The following is an 18,821-nucleotide window of genomic DNA, read 5'->3' as shown; positions in this document are numbered from 1 at the left end:
CCCACCCGCCGGTCCACGGACCGGTACCGGTCCGCCGGGCATTTGGTACCGGTGTTTTATTTTGAAAAACTACCGGATTCTCCGTTACATCCGTCTTTGTCACGCTTGACACACGTCAAGCCACGCTTCTCCATCACGTGACCAATTACTTCAAAACAAAACGCGGAAGCTCGCAAAATGAGTGAAAAAAAATGCTGGAGATCGCAAATGACGGCGGCTTTAAAAGCACGTTCGAGACAACTGGATTAAAGTTATGGCTGAATACTCTGAGATCGCCACAATAGCACTGTTGCTATTTCCAACAGCCTACCAGTGTGAGGCGGGGGGTTTCTGCAGCAACAGGCGACGAAAACAAAATTACGATGTAGACTGGACATAAAGCACAACACACTTGAGGTGTCATTGTCTCCTATCGCCCCGAGATGGGACCGTCTGGTTGCAGAAAATCAAGCTCGGTGCTGTGGTGAGTCGTCATTTTAATGCACTTTGAATTTGCGTTGTATCGTATTTTGAAGGCATTAAACATTGCCATAGCGATCAGAGTGTTGCGGCCAGATTAGACGCTCCTTGTGTTTATTATTATTATATTTCGAAAACGCCACAGTTTTCATGCAGCTCATACCATATTATTTCGTTGTATTATTTCCGCTACACCTTAAATGCCGGTCCCTGAAAATATTGTCTGACATAAACCGGTCCGTGGGGCAAAAAAGGTTGGGGACCCCTGCCGTAAAAGATTGACTCGTTGTTTCTCTGAATCTGGTCCTCCTGTCAAGTTATTTCACAACCTCAGACATACGTTTCAGGGTTAATATATTAAACACCAAATAGTAACAAAACAAGGCCAACAAAGGACTTTATAATATTAAAAATAATACAAATAATCGTTTGACTCAAATATCACATTACGGTTTCATATTGGAAGAATACTTTATTCTCGTAAGCGTACAACTTTTTCTTTTTAAAAGACAAAAAAAAAACAAATTATATACACCCAAATCTGAATGTTATCATAACGTCTCGCCTTTTTGTCTTGTAAATGGGCAACTTTTTCCTTCCTATGACATATAACGGGACAGGTGGGAGTTAGTATTTCGAGGGGGTGCTCGTAAAAAAATAAATAAATAAAAGTCCTCCAATGTAAGGTGTCCCGAGACCCGAAAAGCTTGAGAAGCCCTGCATTGAAAGTGCAACAGTCACATTGTGCGGCCGTCATGCATCACGTACAAAAAAAAAAAAGAGAACGCAGATAACACGAAGGCAAAGAGAGAAGAGTACAAACCATCTTTGACACTGCAAGCAAAGAAGACAAAGACAAATGTTTAAACGTTGTAAAAACGGTCAAAAGTCAAAAGAATGAGGAAGCGAAAGTTCAGAGGAAAGGCTGCCTTGGGAAGAAAAGCGTTCAAATGTCGCCACCTCGTGGAAATTGTCGGCATGAAAGCAATTTTCGGCTCGGGAAGCGGGTGGCTGTTTTGGTTTGTGTGCTGCTTGGATTGGACAAGAGTTCTGGCCTATCGCGAGCTAAATATGGTTGGTGTGTCGGTTCCTTAGCCTGAGAGTCAATCACCGAAGAGCAGCCAGCAAAAGAGGGTGAGAAAAACGGCCCGGTTTAGCTCAGTGCGCATTGCTGTCAGCTGCTTTGAATGTGGCCGCCGTTCCCTGAATCGTGCGCTCGTTTTGCTTCCCTGAATTCCGCTTGAGTGCTGCGTTTATCATTTCAAGATTTCTGTGCTTATTATTATATTTCTGGCTGATAAATCCCAGATTGGGGACATAAACAACGCATGAAAAGGATCTGATTCTGACGAGCGCGTGTATACAAATGAAAGTGGCGTTTCTCGGATGTGCGGACCAGTCTCATGGGGGGCGTGTCTGAAATTGAACAGGAAGTTGGCAATTTTGCTTTGAAGCAGAACATCTTGGGTGGACCCCAGACCTTGAGCTTTGTATTAAATTTGAGAAGAAAAAAATCCAGCTCTGCTCACCCGTTCAACAGATCGACACTAAACTGTGCGGACTAATTGAGTGACTGACGTCAATGCTAATGGTTCAAACGCCAAATACGTCTCAAACTATGATGATTATTAGCATTTCCCCTTGACCCCGATTACTTTTAGCGTTGGCACAATCTTGTGGCATCAAAGGGTGTTCACATTTCAACAAAGCAAAGGACCTTGTGTGAATATTGCCGCTCACCTGCATTTCATCCAGCTTCGACTGAATATCTGGAGGGAAGTCAGCTGACCCACAGGTGAAGGGATCAAATGGCTCCGCCCCAAACAGGTCTTTCCCTTCAGACATCACAGCGAATTGACACACGGACACATTCACCCACTGCAACGTGAACTTAAGAGTTTATGCCGTTACAAAGGAAAAAAAAAAAAAAAACACAACAAGGAAGCGTGTGGGCACCTATGTTTGGCGGCAGTGCGGTTGGAGGCACGGGGCAGCCGTTGCTGGCTTGCGTGGGCACCAGCACGGTCCCCGGGGAGAAGGGGACCATATCGAAAACGTCTGTCGACTGCGCTTGCACCGAGACGCTCCCCGTCTGTCGGAAGTGGCGGAGACAAGTGTCAGCCCATCAATCGAGATGGCGATCAAAGGCAGAGAAGGCGTGAGGGCGAAACCACGAGAATCAAAGGCCGGCTTTACGCGAGGTCGCGGGACGCCGCATCCCTCGGGCGCTTTAGGAGGAAGGAAAGTGCATTTGGCGGGCGGCGGGGTTAGTAGGCCGGCAGACAGGTTGGACTCTGGCGAGCTCATAGGCGTGAGGGTGACAGAGGAGATCTCCAGACAAGAGTTGAGGTCGTGACACCAGAAGAGAGAAGAAGGCCTCTGCAGCACGTACGCGTCGTTAGCTTCGTTGAGATAGAATGGCTGAGAGAGAAGACGGCAGACGCAAGGTTGGATTAGTCGAGAGATGCAAAAACATCGCCGGACGCCGGACGCAAGTCACGTGGACTTTGCTTTCACGTTCTCAGGGGGCTTTGTCCTTACTGCGGGCACGTGTGCCATCATCAATTGCTGTTCCAGATCTTGGAGCTGCTGCTTCAACTCAGAATTTTCTGTTTCCAGCTCTTGAATCTGCATGAAAAGCACAACAAACATCAACAGGCGGGAGGCGCTGCAGGAAATTGCAGGGCCGCGAGTGATGGCCGGCGGGGTTGGGGGGGAAATAGACTAAGTAATGTGATCATTTTCTCCTGGATGTTAATTGTTTGAACGAGAAGTCTACCCCAGACGATCTGGTCGGAAAACAGTTTCAGATCAAAAGGAGCCTGGGTTCGCAAGCGACACGGTTTACGAACAATTCGGTTGGTGAAGAATTTTTCGGAACACACGAAGAATCTGGGCGTGACCGCGGAAGGTTCAGCTCACTCGAATGCTATTGATTCTTACATTTGACAAACCAAATCATCTGCAGAAAATAGTTGAGAAAGCACGACAACGTCGGCTCTTGAACTCATTCAGTACCAGCCAATTCTGGACCAAGTCTGAAAAGACGTTTCAAAACGATGAGTTTTAAACATGAGTTTGAAATGGCGGCAAATGGCGCTGCGCCACACCGCATTTCACTTCTCCACCGATGATGATTGAGCTGCCAAACGAGTTAACGAAAGAGCCGACTCGCATCGCGCCTCGCCCTCGGATGGCGCATCGGCTCGCACGTCAAAGTCAATGGGGCTCATTGAGAACGGCAAAGGAGCCGAAAGAACGGCGACGGGAGACGCACTCTCTTCTGCAGACTTCCAATCTGCTTCCTGGTCTCCACGTCTTTGCCTCCCGACTCCAGGAACTTCTTGTAGGCCAAGTCGAAGGCCTGGCCGATGGTGAGCGTGATCTCCTCGGCCTGCAATGCCGCACGGTGATATTCAACTAAATGTCGACGGGCAATCAGGCATGAAGCCAAGACGTCCGCTTGGCAACAGCTCGGCCACTTACACACTTTTCACTGTCAAACACGTAGCACAGGTGTTTGTTGGACTCGGAGTCCTTGCAAATGAAGGTGAAGATCCGTTTATCTGTTTTGTCATCCGCACAGAAGGATATTCTGTGTAACTGACAGTTGTGCTGCACGTCCTGGAAAAACACATCGCAAGGGGTTACAAGTTAGCAAGGAGGGCCACACGACTTTATTCTCGGGCGTCTTCTCCAATCAAAGCCAACAAAGGCCCAAGTATTGGAAGTCTTTCACAGATTAGGCGACTAGCGAGCGGTACGGTGAAGGCTGCGTCAGAGCGGAACTCAAGTCCAACGAGTTCTCTGTGCCCCCGCCAGTGTCAACGCGGTCTTCTGATGAAGAACTGCTTTCGAGGAGGAGGATTTCCTTCAACCTCAACTGGTGTAAACGGGTCTTCGGGCTCGCATTGCGAAGTGTGACACCGAAACAAGACAACAAGGCAAAGTACAACGGCGAGATTAAAGTCCACGTTGAAGCACTTACTTTTGTCTTGGGGTCGAGAATTTTCACACCGTAAATGGAAATCTGCAACTCGACCTTTGGGGTTTTCTGTCCCTCCGACTTCTTGATGTGCCTCTGAAACTTCAAAGAGGTGAATGACCCGCGTTAGCTCCTCGGCTAGAACAAGCAGCGGTGGAAATAAGCCAGTCAAATTGGTTGTCACGGCCCTCGGAACAGCTGGTTCAGACCTTCCCGTTGTACACTAACGACAGCGTGACTGAAACGACGGCGAGTTTCAGTGTGCACTCTGGGACTGGTCTCGGCAGTGCCGTTCTTCCCTGACCGCAGAAGAGAACGGCATCTTGAGTCCCAAGCAAGCTCCGGCCATGCTACCGGTGGATTCTTGTCTACCGTCCGGACGAAAGCATGCCGAGCAGTAAGATAAGCGCTACAAAATGCTTTTCCGTCAAGCATGTAGCCTCCGTAGCTTCACCCGTTGGACCGGTTGCCTCGACGATGTGCAACGTAACTTTTTAAAATAACTTTGGGATTCAAGTTGAGAATGTGAAAACAGTTTGACGGTAGATAAATCATGACTTTCAGCGAGTCGCGAAATATCATCCGTGGCTGCGAGTTATAAAGTGCAAAGGCACCTTGCCAGAGGCTGACGGGCTAATATTTATTACGGCAACCAGCTGCTCTGAGTTTTTAATCTTGATCTTAGCTCTCACTGCATCCGGATACTTTTCTTCTGGCGAGAGAGTTTGGAGTTTGCGCTTTTACCTTGAGCTTTCTCACGGCATCCTTGACAACCTCCGTTCCTTTTGGGGCCTCCACTTCAGTGTTACCAAGAAACTGGAAGACAACACACGTCACATTAACCACCACCCTTGCCCCCCCCCCCCCAGTTATGCTGAAACGCAAACGGTCCCGTTTACAAGACGTTTATGAAGTCATAAATGGAAAAACATCTTTGCTTTCTTTTTCCGGATCATTTTCATTCCAGGCACTTTGCCGGATAACCGAGCGCGCGTTGTGAATTATCGCCGCGTGTGATGAAGAGCCCGTTGAATTTTACATGAGCATTTTGGACGAGGTGGGCCGGAGCCGGTGTCACCAACGATCCATTTCAAACCCAAACTGCAAGTTTTCTGTCCTGAGGTGTCCGCCTGCGACCTCATCTCTGCATCGCTTCCCCTTATACTTTTATATCCGGATCTCTGTTGTCCGGCTGTCAAAGAGGGTGAGTGACGGAGAGACCATCGAGACCCCGCGCTTGTCGCCCAACGTTACCTTCAAACTCACCCGTGACCCAAATGAGGAAGAAGAAAATGAAGGGCAGGGTGGATGTGTGTGCAGACACGAGCGGCAGTCGCATCCGTCCTGTCCTCGAGGCTCGGCTTTTAACCGGATCTCATTTTCGACACGCCACTTGGAAAACATCTCGCAATTGAATTTGCGCCTCGCAGATGGCCTACGGCCGCTTCCCGAAGCGTGAAAGAGACCAAAGACAAACTTCTGCAGCAGCTCAGTCATTCTCCAACAGATGGAGCCACGAAACACATACGGTGGGGGCGGGCAGCAAACACTCGAGCGCACCCCTGAGCCGAACCGCTCGCTCCCTTCCAATATCAGGCATCATAAACGCCGGCGTCGGCCCCGTTAAGGCCGTGGGAAACTCGCACGTCTCCACGACTTGAGCAGACGTTGATCGCTCGGGTCCGTGCTTCGCAATCCGCGTGAATCATGAGGAGGCTTCGTTTTGTTTGCTGCTTGGCTTGCCAACTCATGATCCTGCACTCATGCTGCATGGAGCCACACAGTCTTGATGCGTATTCTCGTCTTGCATGCCCCATTTCACGCAAGAAAAAGATGCCTTAATGCCCTTGCCAAACGTGTGTTGTTTTCATTCCGACAGTAATTCCTCATTCTAGCCTGAGGCCATGGGCTAAGACACAGGGGTCAAACTCAAGGCCCGGGGCACCACGTCATTTTATGTGGCCCACGGTCGCAAATCAAGCATGTCAACTTGAATGATGCTTGCTTAAAATCCATACGGAAATTCTCATATGTAATAAATAAGAGACATACAGTATTGTAAGCATTTTCTTGTAACCAAACCCCTCATTGCAGTAACAAATGATAAATTATTATTGTTGACTTTTTTGTTTGGTTTCAGTCATAATGGCCCTCGAAAGGGAAACGGTAACTCCAATGTGGCCCATGACAAAATTGAGTCTGACACCCCTGGTCTAAAAGGTCGAATGAAACCGGCCACGTCATAAACGCGCATTGGGAACATGTTCCTGCAAAGACTTTTTATCCACGCAAACCCCACGCGGGGTTGCGCAAATCAAGAAAAAGAAATGGCAGGAATTGGGATGAGGAAGCGACGACAAATGCCCAGAATAGAAAAGGAGAAGCGGTGGCTGTCGGCAACTGAGGCCGGTTCAAGGGGGGGGCAAAACCCAGATGAGAGGCTCATCCGTCACTGACTCATCCAGCAGCAAAAAAAAAAAAAAAAAAACCCCAAACAAAGCGTCCCTCACTGCACATCATCACGCCCAACAGCTCGGGATCGCCTGCTATCATCGCACCAATGAGGCGGAAATTATTTAACGGTCCATTAAAATGTCTTCATGGCCTTCGCGCTGCTTAATTGCGAGTTTTTTATGATGTCCTCTGGTCCCTTTTTGAATCATCAGCAATTGAAGCGGGAGCGACATTTTGCCATCTCGTAGCCACGAGCGAGTGATTTGGTCACTGATTTGTTTTATCCTGATTTACTGTAACCGATGTCATGACTTGTACTTTGTCGGTCTTGCGCCATTTTTTGTGTAAATAAATATTTTTTTCTCAAAACTTTTATCCGAGGCTACGTTTGTGAAGTCGCAGTGAAAAATGACATGCGAAGGGACGGGAGATCAGTGCACTCAAGACAGGCTCGGAACTTTGTCTGAATCGGAGTTTGAAGTTGTGAAATGTAACCCAATGATTGTTGTTTTGTTTTGTTTTTTTTTATTTCATGTTTGTATGCTGTGTAAAAGGAACACAAGTAGGCGTGAGACATACCTTGGCGTTGTAGGCTATGTAATGCTTGGCCAGCGCCTCGGGCGTGTGCATCCATGATTTTTCTGAACACAAAAACACATGCGGAGTTGACATTCGGAACCGTTTAGCTGACGTCAAAGCACAATGGTGATCTGAAAATTTGAGCATTATTATTGTCCTCGCCAATCCAAGTTGGCAAAATCCAGATGAATGGCCTCCGATACCCCTTTTCCACCCCAAAAAAAACTTGTTACTGGCTGGACGCCAGGGCGAGCCATTTTCCAGACCCATACCGGTACAACGCTTTGAATACTCGATGGTACGGAGGCCTTTTCTTTCGATACCTCTTCCTCCTTGTTGCTGCATGAAAAAAAGGCACACCGATCTGCCCTAGGCATGACTAAGCAGCCAAATAGGAGCATTAAAAAAAAAAAAAAAAAAGAAAGAAAGAAGGTCACAGTGGGACTCCATGTGTTTTTCCTCGTTTACTTCCATCTTGGGTAAAGGCCAAGTACTGTGTAGCAATCAGGAGAAGAGGGCAGCAGGGACGCACTCATGTATCGACGGCGCCGTCTCCTCTCGCACGCCAACCAATCGAGCTGAGAAATGGTTCTATCCACTCATCTGCTTTGTCTTCGACGTTATTACCAGTTTGTGGTCTGTTTGCGGCAATTTGCTGTTTCGGTCGGATTCCCGTGCGGATCCTTTTGTTTACTCTGTGTGGTTCCCGGGGTCGAAGTCTTCATTTTTATTTTTGTTCCAGACTCACTGACCTCCCTCTGTGCCCTCGCATTCGGCTTCCTGAATGACCATCTGCCTTTCGTGATGCCTTTTGTTGAGGTCAGCCTTGTCCGTGTCTAATATTGTGCAATCGGTGTGTCTTTTCAGTCTGGGAAACTAATTGCAGTCTCAGTGATGCCACACACGCGGCCACTGTCAAGGCCGCTTCGGTCACGGCGGTCGGTTAAGTTCACATTTTTTGTGGGGACGGTTACTTTTAGTCCAAGCGCACGCCTCTTCATTTAGAAAGGCAGCCAAGATAATAACCACGAACTGTTCACCATGTTGCGTCATCGCTTGCCGTACACAACGACTTGCTTTAACCGGGCAGTCGTGGGCAGCAAAAGAAAGAAAATGGCAGCCCCGTTTGCCACCGTCCCTCCGGCATTCTGACACGTTCGCACACGCAAATGAGTTCTTTCTTTTTTCTCGACAGTATGCACGCAAAACTGTAAGCGGTGAAATCTGGCGACTGATTGCAAAGCGGGGAAAGGGAGGGGCGGGACTTTCAAAGTGGGTCAGCGTTTGACCCTCCCTGTTGGAAGCGCCCATAGGTGAGTTCTGACAAAGTATGGGCAGGTTCAAAATGGTGCTGATGAAAACTTGCAAACTCATTACGTCGATGAGGAATGGGGAAACTTGGGTGGGGTGGGGGGGGAGTGTGTGAATCCTGCCGCCCAAAACATCATTATATCCTGGTGGTCCACCTGGGCCCTGCGCAATTTCGACAACGCTCTCCAAAAATCCTCCTGCCCTGATGAGTTCCAGCTGAGGAGCAGATGGTGGTAAACGCATCAAGCTGTTTTGCCCAAAGTGGATTTCCCCCCAATTTTCCTTGGCTGTGCCCTTGGGCAGGGTCACCTCCAAAGTGCGCGCCGTCTGAACGTGACTCAGAATCAGCCCGGATGTCTTTTTTTTTTTTCTTCGGTGCCCGTTTTGTTTCCCTTGCGCAAATACTTTTTATGTTGCTTGATCATTTCGGCTGCCATCTTTGATTTGGTCTCAATTGTTAGTCACGCCATGAGGCAAGAGAAATCCCAGCAGAATGAATTGTTAAACGAAGTTTTGTAATGCGACCAATTTCCAAAGTTGACCACGTGAGCTTTACTTGGGGGGGGGGGGGGTGGGGGGGGGGAGGCCAACTCGCATCATTCCTGTTCAGATGAGCGAGTGCGCTTCAAACTCACCTTTTTTCCTGTTGAAGGCACGATTCATTGTGGAAAGTGCGCGCCGCGGTTCCTTTCCGGATGGATTCAGATATCCCACCTAGCAGAGGAGAGCGGAAGGGGAACAACACATCAAGCTCAAACGTTCATTTGTCAGCTTTCCCATCGAACAAGAGTGCAAGGCCGCTCTTCCTCTCAGGGCCTTTTACATTTACCACTGGCTCGCCTCATATTTAAACATCATTTTAAAACAGAGTGGTGGTGGGGGTGGGGGTGGGGGTGCACATGTACTAGCACTTTGCTGCCCCCGAAAATAGAAAGTTGATGCTGATGAGACTGTGCAAAAGGAAGCTTGGTTCATTCTTTGAGACTTTCGGTTGTCCCGCTAAGGATGAATGTGTTTGACATCCTGCACACAACCCCCGAAAATTCACTTCAAATGAGCGTAAGGGTTGGCCTAACCCTAACCCTCACTTAAAAAAAAAAAAAGATACAAAAGTGGGACTTCAGAACTCCTGCGTCATAAATGTAGATGATGATGTTCGTTTGATGCGATCCCAACTCTGCAACTGCCCAAGTCCTCCACCTTGCGGCACTTCCTTCCAGCCACAACAAACGTCCGCTGACGTGGCGTCTCTTTCAATCAAACCGTTTCAGATGTTGCCATCAATTATCTCGACAGCTCCATAATCTCGGCGACCGCAAGGACCAAGTGTCCAGGACGAGGTCGGTTGGTCGTCAGCCGCCGCGTGTCGCCTACAATCAATGTTGTCGATCCCTTTTGACTGCGGGGAAATATTCCGAGCCGGCCACGTCACGACGATCCGAGCGCGCGCTGCTGCAAACATATGAGCTTTTGCCCTGGCAATTTCAAAAAGACAAAATGCAAATGTGTTCAGCATTGACTGGCATTTCCAATTTATCAGGCGGAGTCTCGGCTATTAGCGGGTCCAATTTACTGGGGAAAAAGTCAGAAAGGGCCAACTCGGTCATATCCTGCTTACCGAAAATCTTACTCCCACATACCTTGAGGGACATCACAAATCTGTCTCTTTATTATAGTAGTTCGTCGAAATCATTTCCCATAAAATGGCCCCCAGATGTAAAAACAGGTCGACAAAACGAGATTGCCGAACAAATACATTTTCCTTTGGCTGGTCTAACGACGGGGTGGCTTGTGTAAAAAAAAAACGTAAAAGTATTACGGTACTCAAAAGACGGTTGGCCAAATTTACTTCACGCTTGACCTCGAAGCAACCTGCGAAAGCGAAAAGCAACGGCGAGCCGTTCCTCACATTGGCGGCGCGCAAACGGGGAAGCGAGAAGCTTCTCGTGGCGGCGGGTTGTGATTGCGCTTGGCATGAGCGGCAGCCGCAATGTTTGGTCTGCTTTCATGGCATCCTGTCCGGTGACTGGGCCGCAGCCTTTCAGGGGGGCCCCCCCGACACGTTCGCAGACACACACACACACACACACACACACACACACACACACACACACACACACACACACTCGCAGACTTGACACTCCTCTGCCAACTTTCGAGAGGGCCGGTCGCTGCGTTTCGCGACCGCAGCAAAGTTCCAGCTTGACTCGCTTGGTTCTTCGCCAGGCCACATTCTGCCAACACGCCGTTCGCGTTCAGCCTTTGGTCAAAGTACTTCACTTCGGGCCCTCATAAATGATTCGCAAACCCTAAAAATCTGGATTTATCCCCCACCAATTCCAATTCTGGGAGTGGGGAATTCATTTTGGGCTCCCCAGTCAGATGCTCGTTTGTCTCGAGACTCGCTTATCAATCCAGGATTGGAGCTGTCGGGATGTTTTTCACGTGCGCAACCGAGGTTGAAGACAAAGCGGGCTGCCCGTCCGTCCCTGTCGCTGTTTACAGATCCCGTTTGCTCCTCGAAGGCATTAGGCGAGGACGGGAAAGCCCAAAGAAAATGGCGCGCCGATGGACTTTGCTCGGCTGAAAGATCTCGGATCCATGTCAGTGATTGCCGATCCCGAGAACGGATATTCAAGCGTACCTGCGGCCTCGAGGTATAGACGGGGCAGTATTGTCAAGTTTGATCAACATCTGCTTTTCCCGTTTTGGTGTTCAGAATAACCCCCCCATCTGCATGTTCGGAACAGACGTCACGTCAAGTCACGTCGTTGACCGGGCTGTCCCCCGCACCCTCCACGTGCTGGACGCCAGATCGCCGATGGATGTTTCTTTATTTTTTTTTAACCCATAAGAGCCCACGGTGACACCAGTGTAACAAACAGTTTGAACTCCCCAGTATCTTTTTTCAAAACTTTTTGTCTGATTTTAACCCATCAAAACCTTTTGGAAAAATGGGTCTGGGCTCTTATGGGTTAAATAATTGTCGATCCTCTTTTCGGATTTATTTTTCACCCTAATAAGCTGTCAGAGGGAAAAAAAAGAAATCAATCCACTTCCAGGGGAGGCCACGAGCGAGAGTGGCCTCCGCCTACTGCCCGAAGACAGATAGGATCGGGACTTCGGCTTCGGCACGCCCCGCGGCGTCTGTGAGGAGAAGCCGATGAGAAAATGGACGGATGGGTGTCAGCGCGGACCCGCATCACAGACAAGCTTTCGCCTTTGCGTGCGGCGGCTGATGATGTGTTTTGGCGCTGCAGCGCCGGCTTCATCTGACACCCGAGTCCGCAAAACAGGCGTCGTCGGTGACAGACGGGACGGACCTCCCGTCACGAGCGACGCTGGAAAATTGTGAGAATGACTCCGATTCTTCTGAATCCGCTGAAGAAAATGCAGCGTTGAATTGGGCGGACGGCATTCGGCGCCGCTTCGTGGCCTACCATGACATCTACTCGTACATGAAATGTGCCGTCGGGGTTAACCGCAAAACTATGACAAATAATGAATCACTTTCACACTCCTAACACGACTGACATCAAAAAAAAAGAAGAAAAGGTCCAACAATTCAACTCCAGTGAGTCAAACATTTGCAATCTGACTTGAGGCCAAATGTGATTGGCGAAAAAAAGCGACTGCGCTTTGACTCGGCGCAATCCTCTCCCCGCCGAGCCCACGATGACGCCGCCTTTGAGGTGGCTCATTGAAATGAACAAAGAAAGTCAGGTTAGCTTCCTGAAGAGTACTCGCAAGCAGAGGAAAGCGGAGATCCCAGCCCGCTAACAGGACGCCGAAACATCAACAGCGTGCGCTGAGGTTGTGACATCATTCTAAGCGGGGAGGGGGAAAAAAACAAAAAGTCAACAAAGGTCCTTTTTGTTTTCCGTCCTCGCCGAAAGAACGCGACTGGCCCAGAGAAGAACGTGACACTTTCTCTCGACAGGACGGGATGTCTTTGTACTCTTTTCAGACGTCGGCACCAGGTCACACGCGGCACCTGACCGATGGAAACGTGACGGAGACGCAGACGGCACCGATTCTGGCAAACAACAAACAACCCGGCGGAGCTCGAAGCAACTTACGTGCCTGGAAACGCGGGCGGAGGAGCGCAGAGGAAGCGAAGCTAATGCCTTTCAGCTGTTGGCCAGATGCCGGCGCGCGAAGGACGGCGGCACGGGGAGCCGACGGGACGGGCTTTGCAAACTCAACAAGAAAACGTTTGGCCAGACACGCGATACTTTGCGTTCCGCTTCCTCCGCCCACTCTCGGTCCAGAATTCTTGTGGAGTTCCGCATGTGCGAAAAAGAGACCCCCTTTCACTGAGACCTGACCTATCAAAGCCAACGTGCCAAGAGTGATTCATCTTTCCACTCCGCGGCAGCAGCTCTTTGTCAACATCTTCTGCACCATCTCAAACAGCAGCTCCACCAAAAACAGGAGTGATTATCATCACATTCGATCAACTTGCTTTTGGCCCATCGTTGCAACGATCAGCTTTTTTTTTTTTTTTTTTTTAGACGTGGCCTCCCTCCATTGTGACAGAAACAACAAGGACACAAATTGCATCTCAACCCAGCCGTCCATTTTCACGTTTGACCATCCTCCCTTCTCACTCAGCCACATTCACTTTTTTTAATTAACCTTGCGGCCCATGTCAAATGTCTTTTTTGGGGTGGGGGTGGAGGGGGGGGTGTCACATCGCGGGCCGCTGAAAAAAGTTTGACGGTCCGCAAATGGCCCCCGGGCCATAGTTTGGAAATCAGATGTGAGAGGATGGCGTCCAATCACCGCGTGAGAAACACCATCGGCAAGTACTTTGCAACGCAGTTCTTGGGCGGGGCTTTGGGATTGGGCGTCGGCGCGCTTTGGTTGGCACGCTTGACATTGATTTCTGCACGAGGAAGCGTTTTAATGCCGCGAGGCTGCGGATGGGCGGCGGGCTCGTCCGTTCGCACTTAGCTGAGCTTGGTTTCCTTTTTTCTTGGCAGCTCTGCCCGCTATTATTGCCCATTTGAAACGTGTTTGCGCAGCTGTGGCGAGGCCAGCTCCTTAGCACACAGTCAAAAGGCGCACTTCGTTTGTTTTATGCGGTGGGGGACACTCAGCATTGCCAAAGGCCACTTTTAGGGGTTTTTTTGGGCCCCCCCCCCCCGAAAAAATAAAGCCCATTGGATGACTTTTAGTGGTGTTATTGGAGACTTTTGTTGACCCCTGACGTCCAGGCAGCGTTTGAACGCTGCTTCGCGTAAAAGCCACCACTGGTTATTTTAATCACACCCTTTTTTTTTTTTTTTTTTTTTCATCCGATGAACTAACATCATCAGGAGACGTGCCAATTGGTTTGTTGCATGAAAACGCTTTGATTACGATTTTGATTGTGAAGGACGCACAATTTCAAAAGACTCCTGATGAATATGTACCCAAATGTTTCTTTTCATGCAGCCTCACAAATCAGCTGGGGACGTTTGATTTCGCCATGTTTACACAAATTCCAGCGCCAATTATTTGGACTTCTTGCCGGGCCTGCGCACGTGTTGGTGGGCACGGGAAAAATGCATGCGCGTCGTATACGGCCGAGCTACTCCCAATGTGAAACGCGACAAAGAAGCCATCATTTGATCCCTCAAACAATCAGTGATAAAATAGAGCGAAGGGTAAGAGTCCGCCGAATGACTTTATGCTTGACAACCAGAGGCGGAGCTAGGCGATTTGCGCGGGCAACGTCCCCCTTTGACTTTAAGTTTGCTGAGAGAGCCTCCGGCTGTCTTCTCCATCAATAAATGATGAAATGAAATTATTCAGTAGCCAGAGTTTTCCACAGGTCAAATCAACAATTTGTCAATTGGACGCAATATGCTGTTTTTTGGGGTTTTTTTTTTTGTAAAAGATAATCAAAAGTGACTAGCAAAGGAAACATCAAAAGGTACAAAAAGAATGCAGGAGGGCATTGGGACGTAGCGCTTGCACAACCCACCACGCTACGCTGGGCCTTTTGCACGCACGGCCGATGTGAATTCACTTTTAGCGTTTGTATTTTTCTTTTTTGAATTCATCTGTTTTTCAACTCAAGTCTCTTAGCAACGGGAACCTGGGGGACATAAAAAGATCCGCTCATCAGAGGTCAGACAAACACAACGCTGCGTTTCACAGCAACGCTCTCGCAGGGGAATCGGGTCCAAAATAAATTAGCCTAAAAGTCCCGGCCGTACGGCTTTCTCCCTCGTCTGCGGAGCCACATAGTGGCATGTTTTACGATACAATGACGTTGGGCCGTTATTGCAACGAGATTTACAGTGGATTCAGGAGCCATTCACATTGTGCCCTCTCGGTTCGATTGCAAATGAAAAATGCCTTTGGAAATCCATCTCTTCCTCCCTTTCGATCCACTCACTATGAATGCATGCAAATAAAAACGTACATTAAAAAAAAAAAAAAACTAAATCAATCTCAAATCAATTTAAATGACATGAACAAAGTAAATAGGAATCGTTTTGAATTTTGGCCACCGGATGGTGTACCTCAGGGATCGTGTCCAGGGCCTGCATGTTTTAGATGTTCCCTCAACTCCCAACGCGCCGGATTCAAATCAGAATGCTGATCAGTCTCATCATTTCAATCGGCTGTGTTGCGGCAGGGAAAGAACAGAAAGCGCAAGACAGGTGCGCTCCATTTTCCGGTTAGCATTCACGCTGCACAGTGAGCCCGCCGGGACCGCATGAGTCGCCCGCCGGCCTGTCCACGACTGGGACATTGTCAGGATGTTAACATGCAAAATTGGGGCGAATGCAGCTCAGTCAAATGGCAGGGCCAGATGCTCACTGGATGCTAGCAGGTAAGGACGCGAGTTGGCACGAGGCACGTTGGCTGGAGGCAAAGTGGTCAACGGCCGCGAGGGTTGCGCCCCGCTGAGAGGAGATTAAAGTGTTTTCTTCACAAGTTGCTTCGACACCTCTCATCTAATTTGTTCTCTTCCCAATGCTTGGCCAGGAACCTGCGGTCACAACCGATAGCATCAAAAAGTGGCAGCGCAAAAGCATGTGAATTGTCATGTCATCTTCCTAAGTGTCAAGTCTGGATTTGATCGCTAACCGGCCAGGAAAAAGAGTCACTCCGTGTCAATGTGCCTGTTTCGGTCCGTTCACTTGAGTCACCTAAAAATTGGACTTTGGAGCCTCCAATCAAACATTGGCTGATCCTTGCAAAAACAACGTCTGCTTTGTTCGGGTTAGTCAGATGGCACATTAAACGGAGCTTGGAGAAGGTCAAATGAAGTTGACCTATCAAGGTTAAGGTGCATTGAGCGCTCAGCGTGTAATTTCACCTGAAAGCCAAAAACCGCTGACATTTTTTCCCGTGCGGACAGCAAATGTGATTTCTTCTGCACAAGCCAATCTGAATCGGTTCCGAGCTATGCAAGTGGTGTCCGCTGACTCCAGAATAGCTCATTCAATGCCAAAGACATTTTTTTTTCTTGTTTTTTAAAGAACCCGCATGTGTCATCCCAGGTACGGCTTTAAGTATTTGTACTTTTTTTTTTCCACACGGTTCAGTCGACCCTCGTATTCACCGCTATAACGTTCACATGGCAAAGTCCCGATTTCACGTCATTCATTTTCCGTTTGCCGACATGGTGACAACGAACACCTTGATCATGTGAACTTCATAATAACGACCAGATTTTTCCCACCGATTAGCAAAAAAAAAGGCCTTCGTGACGACGAACCGCGGGTAGCGAACTGCCGCCGCGACCTTGCTAACGAACAAAACGTAGGGCGCGGGATTCCCGCCTGTTGCTTAGCAACGCTCCCGATTGACTCGCTACATTATTGCCGTAATGTACATCGTAGTTGGCGGCCATTTAATTGGAAACGTTTACGACGAACGACCGTTCAAATGCTCGTATTCGTTCTGTCCCTCGAGCTACGCTGTCACGAGGGTCGAGCTTTGTAAGGTACATGTCAGAATAATCATTTTTTTTTTTTTTTTTAGCGATAATGAAGATGCTCCTTCAACAGGATCAATTTCCCAAAGTTTTACTTTTTGGTCCGGTGGGCATATGTCTCTAGGTTGCTACAAAGCCTGAGTCACAGTGGAGGCAATGGATTTTAGAGCCACTGAGAAATGTGTCTGACCCTGCTCAAATCAGATGCTATTCACTGATTTGCACAGGGGTTAATAGCAAATACAGCTGCAGATACAGAGGTTATATTATGGCGGTGTTCAATCTCAACATAATGAAGTTCCAACATAGAAAACGTGTATGTTAAAATTGGATGCAAGTGGAAAGACCACTATACAATCAAATGGGCTACATGCAAAATGTGGTCTGAGAACACTGAGTCTTATTTATTAAAAAAAAAAAAAAAAAAAAAAAAAAAAACATCCCATCACTCCAGTTTAGAGGGCAGCGCACATTCTCCACATGACACGAGACAGCGGTCGTCCTGCCAGAAAAAAAACCCACTTCCATCACCGCTGCTGTCGTCTCCTTCCCGCCTTAAACAGCGATGGCGTTATCGCAGCCATCGGCTGGTTTCCGGGGAGCGGATCAAAGACCGATTTGTAGGCATGTATAGAGGCTATGGGGCCCGAAATGTTGATGTGGAGCTTTTCTTGATGACGCCTTGCTCATCTAAAGGCCCTCCGGAGAGCGGCCTCCTATATAGGAGACGAGCAAAATCGCTCAGCCTCCGGGAAATGATGGAGGCACTGCAGCAAGTTGTCTCTCTCTCTCTTGGAAACCGCCCAAACTTATCGTCTTATTCTGGATGTCACGTCTGAACCACCGCCGCCTTTTTTGACCAAAGATCTCCTTTTTAAGCGACGCGCCTCCCGCGATCGACCGGTTACCGCAACGTGCACGCATGCCGCGATGGGCAAGAGAGTTTTGAGCTTGCGGTCCCGAGGCGCATTTGCTGGAGCGATCGCACTCAGCGTAGGCAGCCTCGTTTCCGTTCGAGCGTGATGCGGCCGGTCGCCGGGGAGTCCGTAGGGAAGCAATAAAGACGGAACGCAGCGCGAAGCGGAACAGGAGAGGCAAACGGAAGGTGGAGGGAGCGAAGAGAATTGGACGCGAGCAAACCGGGGAGAGGGAGCAACACGACGAGCTGTCTCAATGGCAAGCGCCGGGATCCCTCGGGAGCGACGTCATCCATACGAGCGTCAGAGTTGAACGGGGCACATGATGGAAAGTTGACGTTTGAATGCTTCGTCAAGTGGGAATTTGAACAATGGAGGCAATCAAAGTCAACGGCGGCCATCATTTAGATGTCACGTGAGCGCAAAGTGTTGATTTGTGGCCACAAAGTAGGCATAAAGTGTGCTCAAAATGCTCATTTGGGTCTTAGCGTTATTTCCATCGTCAACGTCGACGTCTGGCCAAGCGAAACGAGCGCCCCCGGAAACTGCACGACACGGGACATTGACACCTGACCGTTTCGGAAGACGCTGCGCCCGATTGACTTCCCACCCGTCGAACAATAATGTTATGATTCAGTTGTATTTTCTGTGCGCATCATCCGGCAACACATACTTAGCGAGCGTAATTTGTTCATGAAGTGCTGCCCCGACAAGTGAAAATATCTTTCCCTGATGATCTTTCTCTTTTGACTTTTGGGCAGTTTGAGAAGACGAGCGGCTTGCCTGGGTGCGACGCGCTAGCCCGCCCCTGGGCGCCATGGTAACCAAAGAATAATGGCTGTGTCGAATGAGGAGGGTGAGGACAGCGGCGACCCCCTGAAACCAGAGTGATTCTTTCTTCTTGGTGCGTTTTGTCACAGACGTTTCTGTCAGACACCTGTGAAATGCTAAACTGTGGAGTGGGGGGATGCATAAACGTATTTCCGCCCTGCGTAATATTTGTTTAATTGAAATGAAAATATCCGCCTGGCCACGAGTTGCAAATCTGCAAACCTCTACGTATTTGTTGTGAACACAATATCGCTTCTCAAAAGCTCTTCAAAGCCTCCTGGTGGTTTTCGCTGATGTGCAGATCCCCCCCCCCCACACACCCAAGCCCAACCCCGTTCACTAAACG

General features: G+C 49.0%; 1 protein-coding gene across 6 annotated transcripts in view; it reads right to left on the bottom strand.

Moving 5' to 3' along the window:
- The window catches only part of gulp1a (GULP PTB domain containing engulfment adaptor 1a), a 30,351-nt gene that overhangs the window by 1,284 nt on the left and 10,246 nt on the right, over positions 1-18,821 (bottom strand). Inside the window, exons 1-11 of one of the 6 annotated variants that reach the window (XM_019869235.1) lie at positions 12,868-13,120; positions 9,424-9,502; positions 7,478-7,539; positions 5,189-5,260; positions 4,448-4,546; positions 3,946-4,083; positions 3,737-3,853; positions 3,001-3,087; positions 2,656-2,880; positions 2,416-2,551; positions 2,200-2,312 (exon numbers count right to left, since the gene is read on the bottom strand). In XM_019869235.1, the coding sequence (XP_019724794.1) occupies positions 2,200-2,312; positions 2,416-2,551; positions 2,656-2,880; positions 3,001-3,087; positions 3,737-3,853; positions 3,946-4,083; positions 4,448-4,546; positions 5,189-5,260; positions 7,478-7,539; positions 9,424-9,451 (1,077 nt within the window). In that variant the 5' untranslated portion in view covers positions 9,452-9,502; positions 12,868-13,120. Of the gene's footprint in view, positions 1-2,199; positions 2,313-2,415; positions 2,552-2,655; positions 2,881-3,000; positions 3,088-3,736; positions 3,854-3,945; positions 4,084-4,447; positions 4,547-5,188; positions 5,261-7,477; positions 7,542-9,423; positions 9,503-12,867; positions 13,121-18,821 lie in introns of those variants that run through there. The other 5 variants (XM_019869234.1, XM_019869236.1, XM_019869237.1 and 2 more) reach the window with 5 other exon arrangements.

The sequence above is a fragment of the Hippocampus comes genome, unplaced genomic scaffold (genome assembly GCF_001891065.2).
Source record: "Hippocampus comes isolate QL1 unplaced genomic scaffold, H_comes_QL1_v1.1 scaffold173, whole genome shotgun sequence".
NCBI classification, from domain to species: domain Eukaryota; kingdom Metazoa; phylum Chordata; class Actinopteri; order Syngnathiformes; family Syngnathidae; genus Hippocampus; species Hippocampus comes.
Note: the sequence above shows the minus strand (reverse complement) of the source record. Positions and strands in the feature narration are given on the sequence as shown.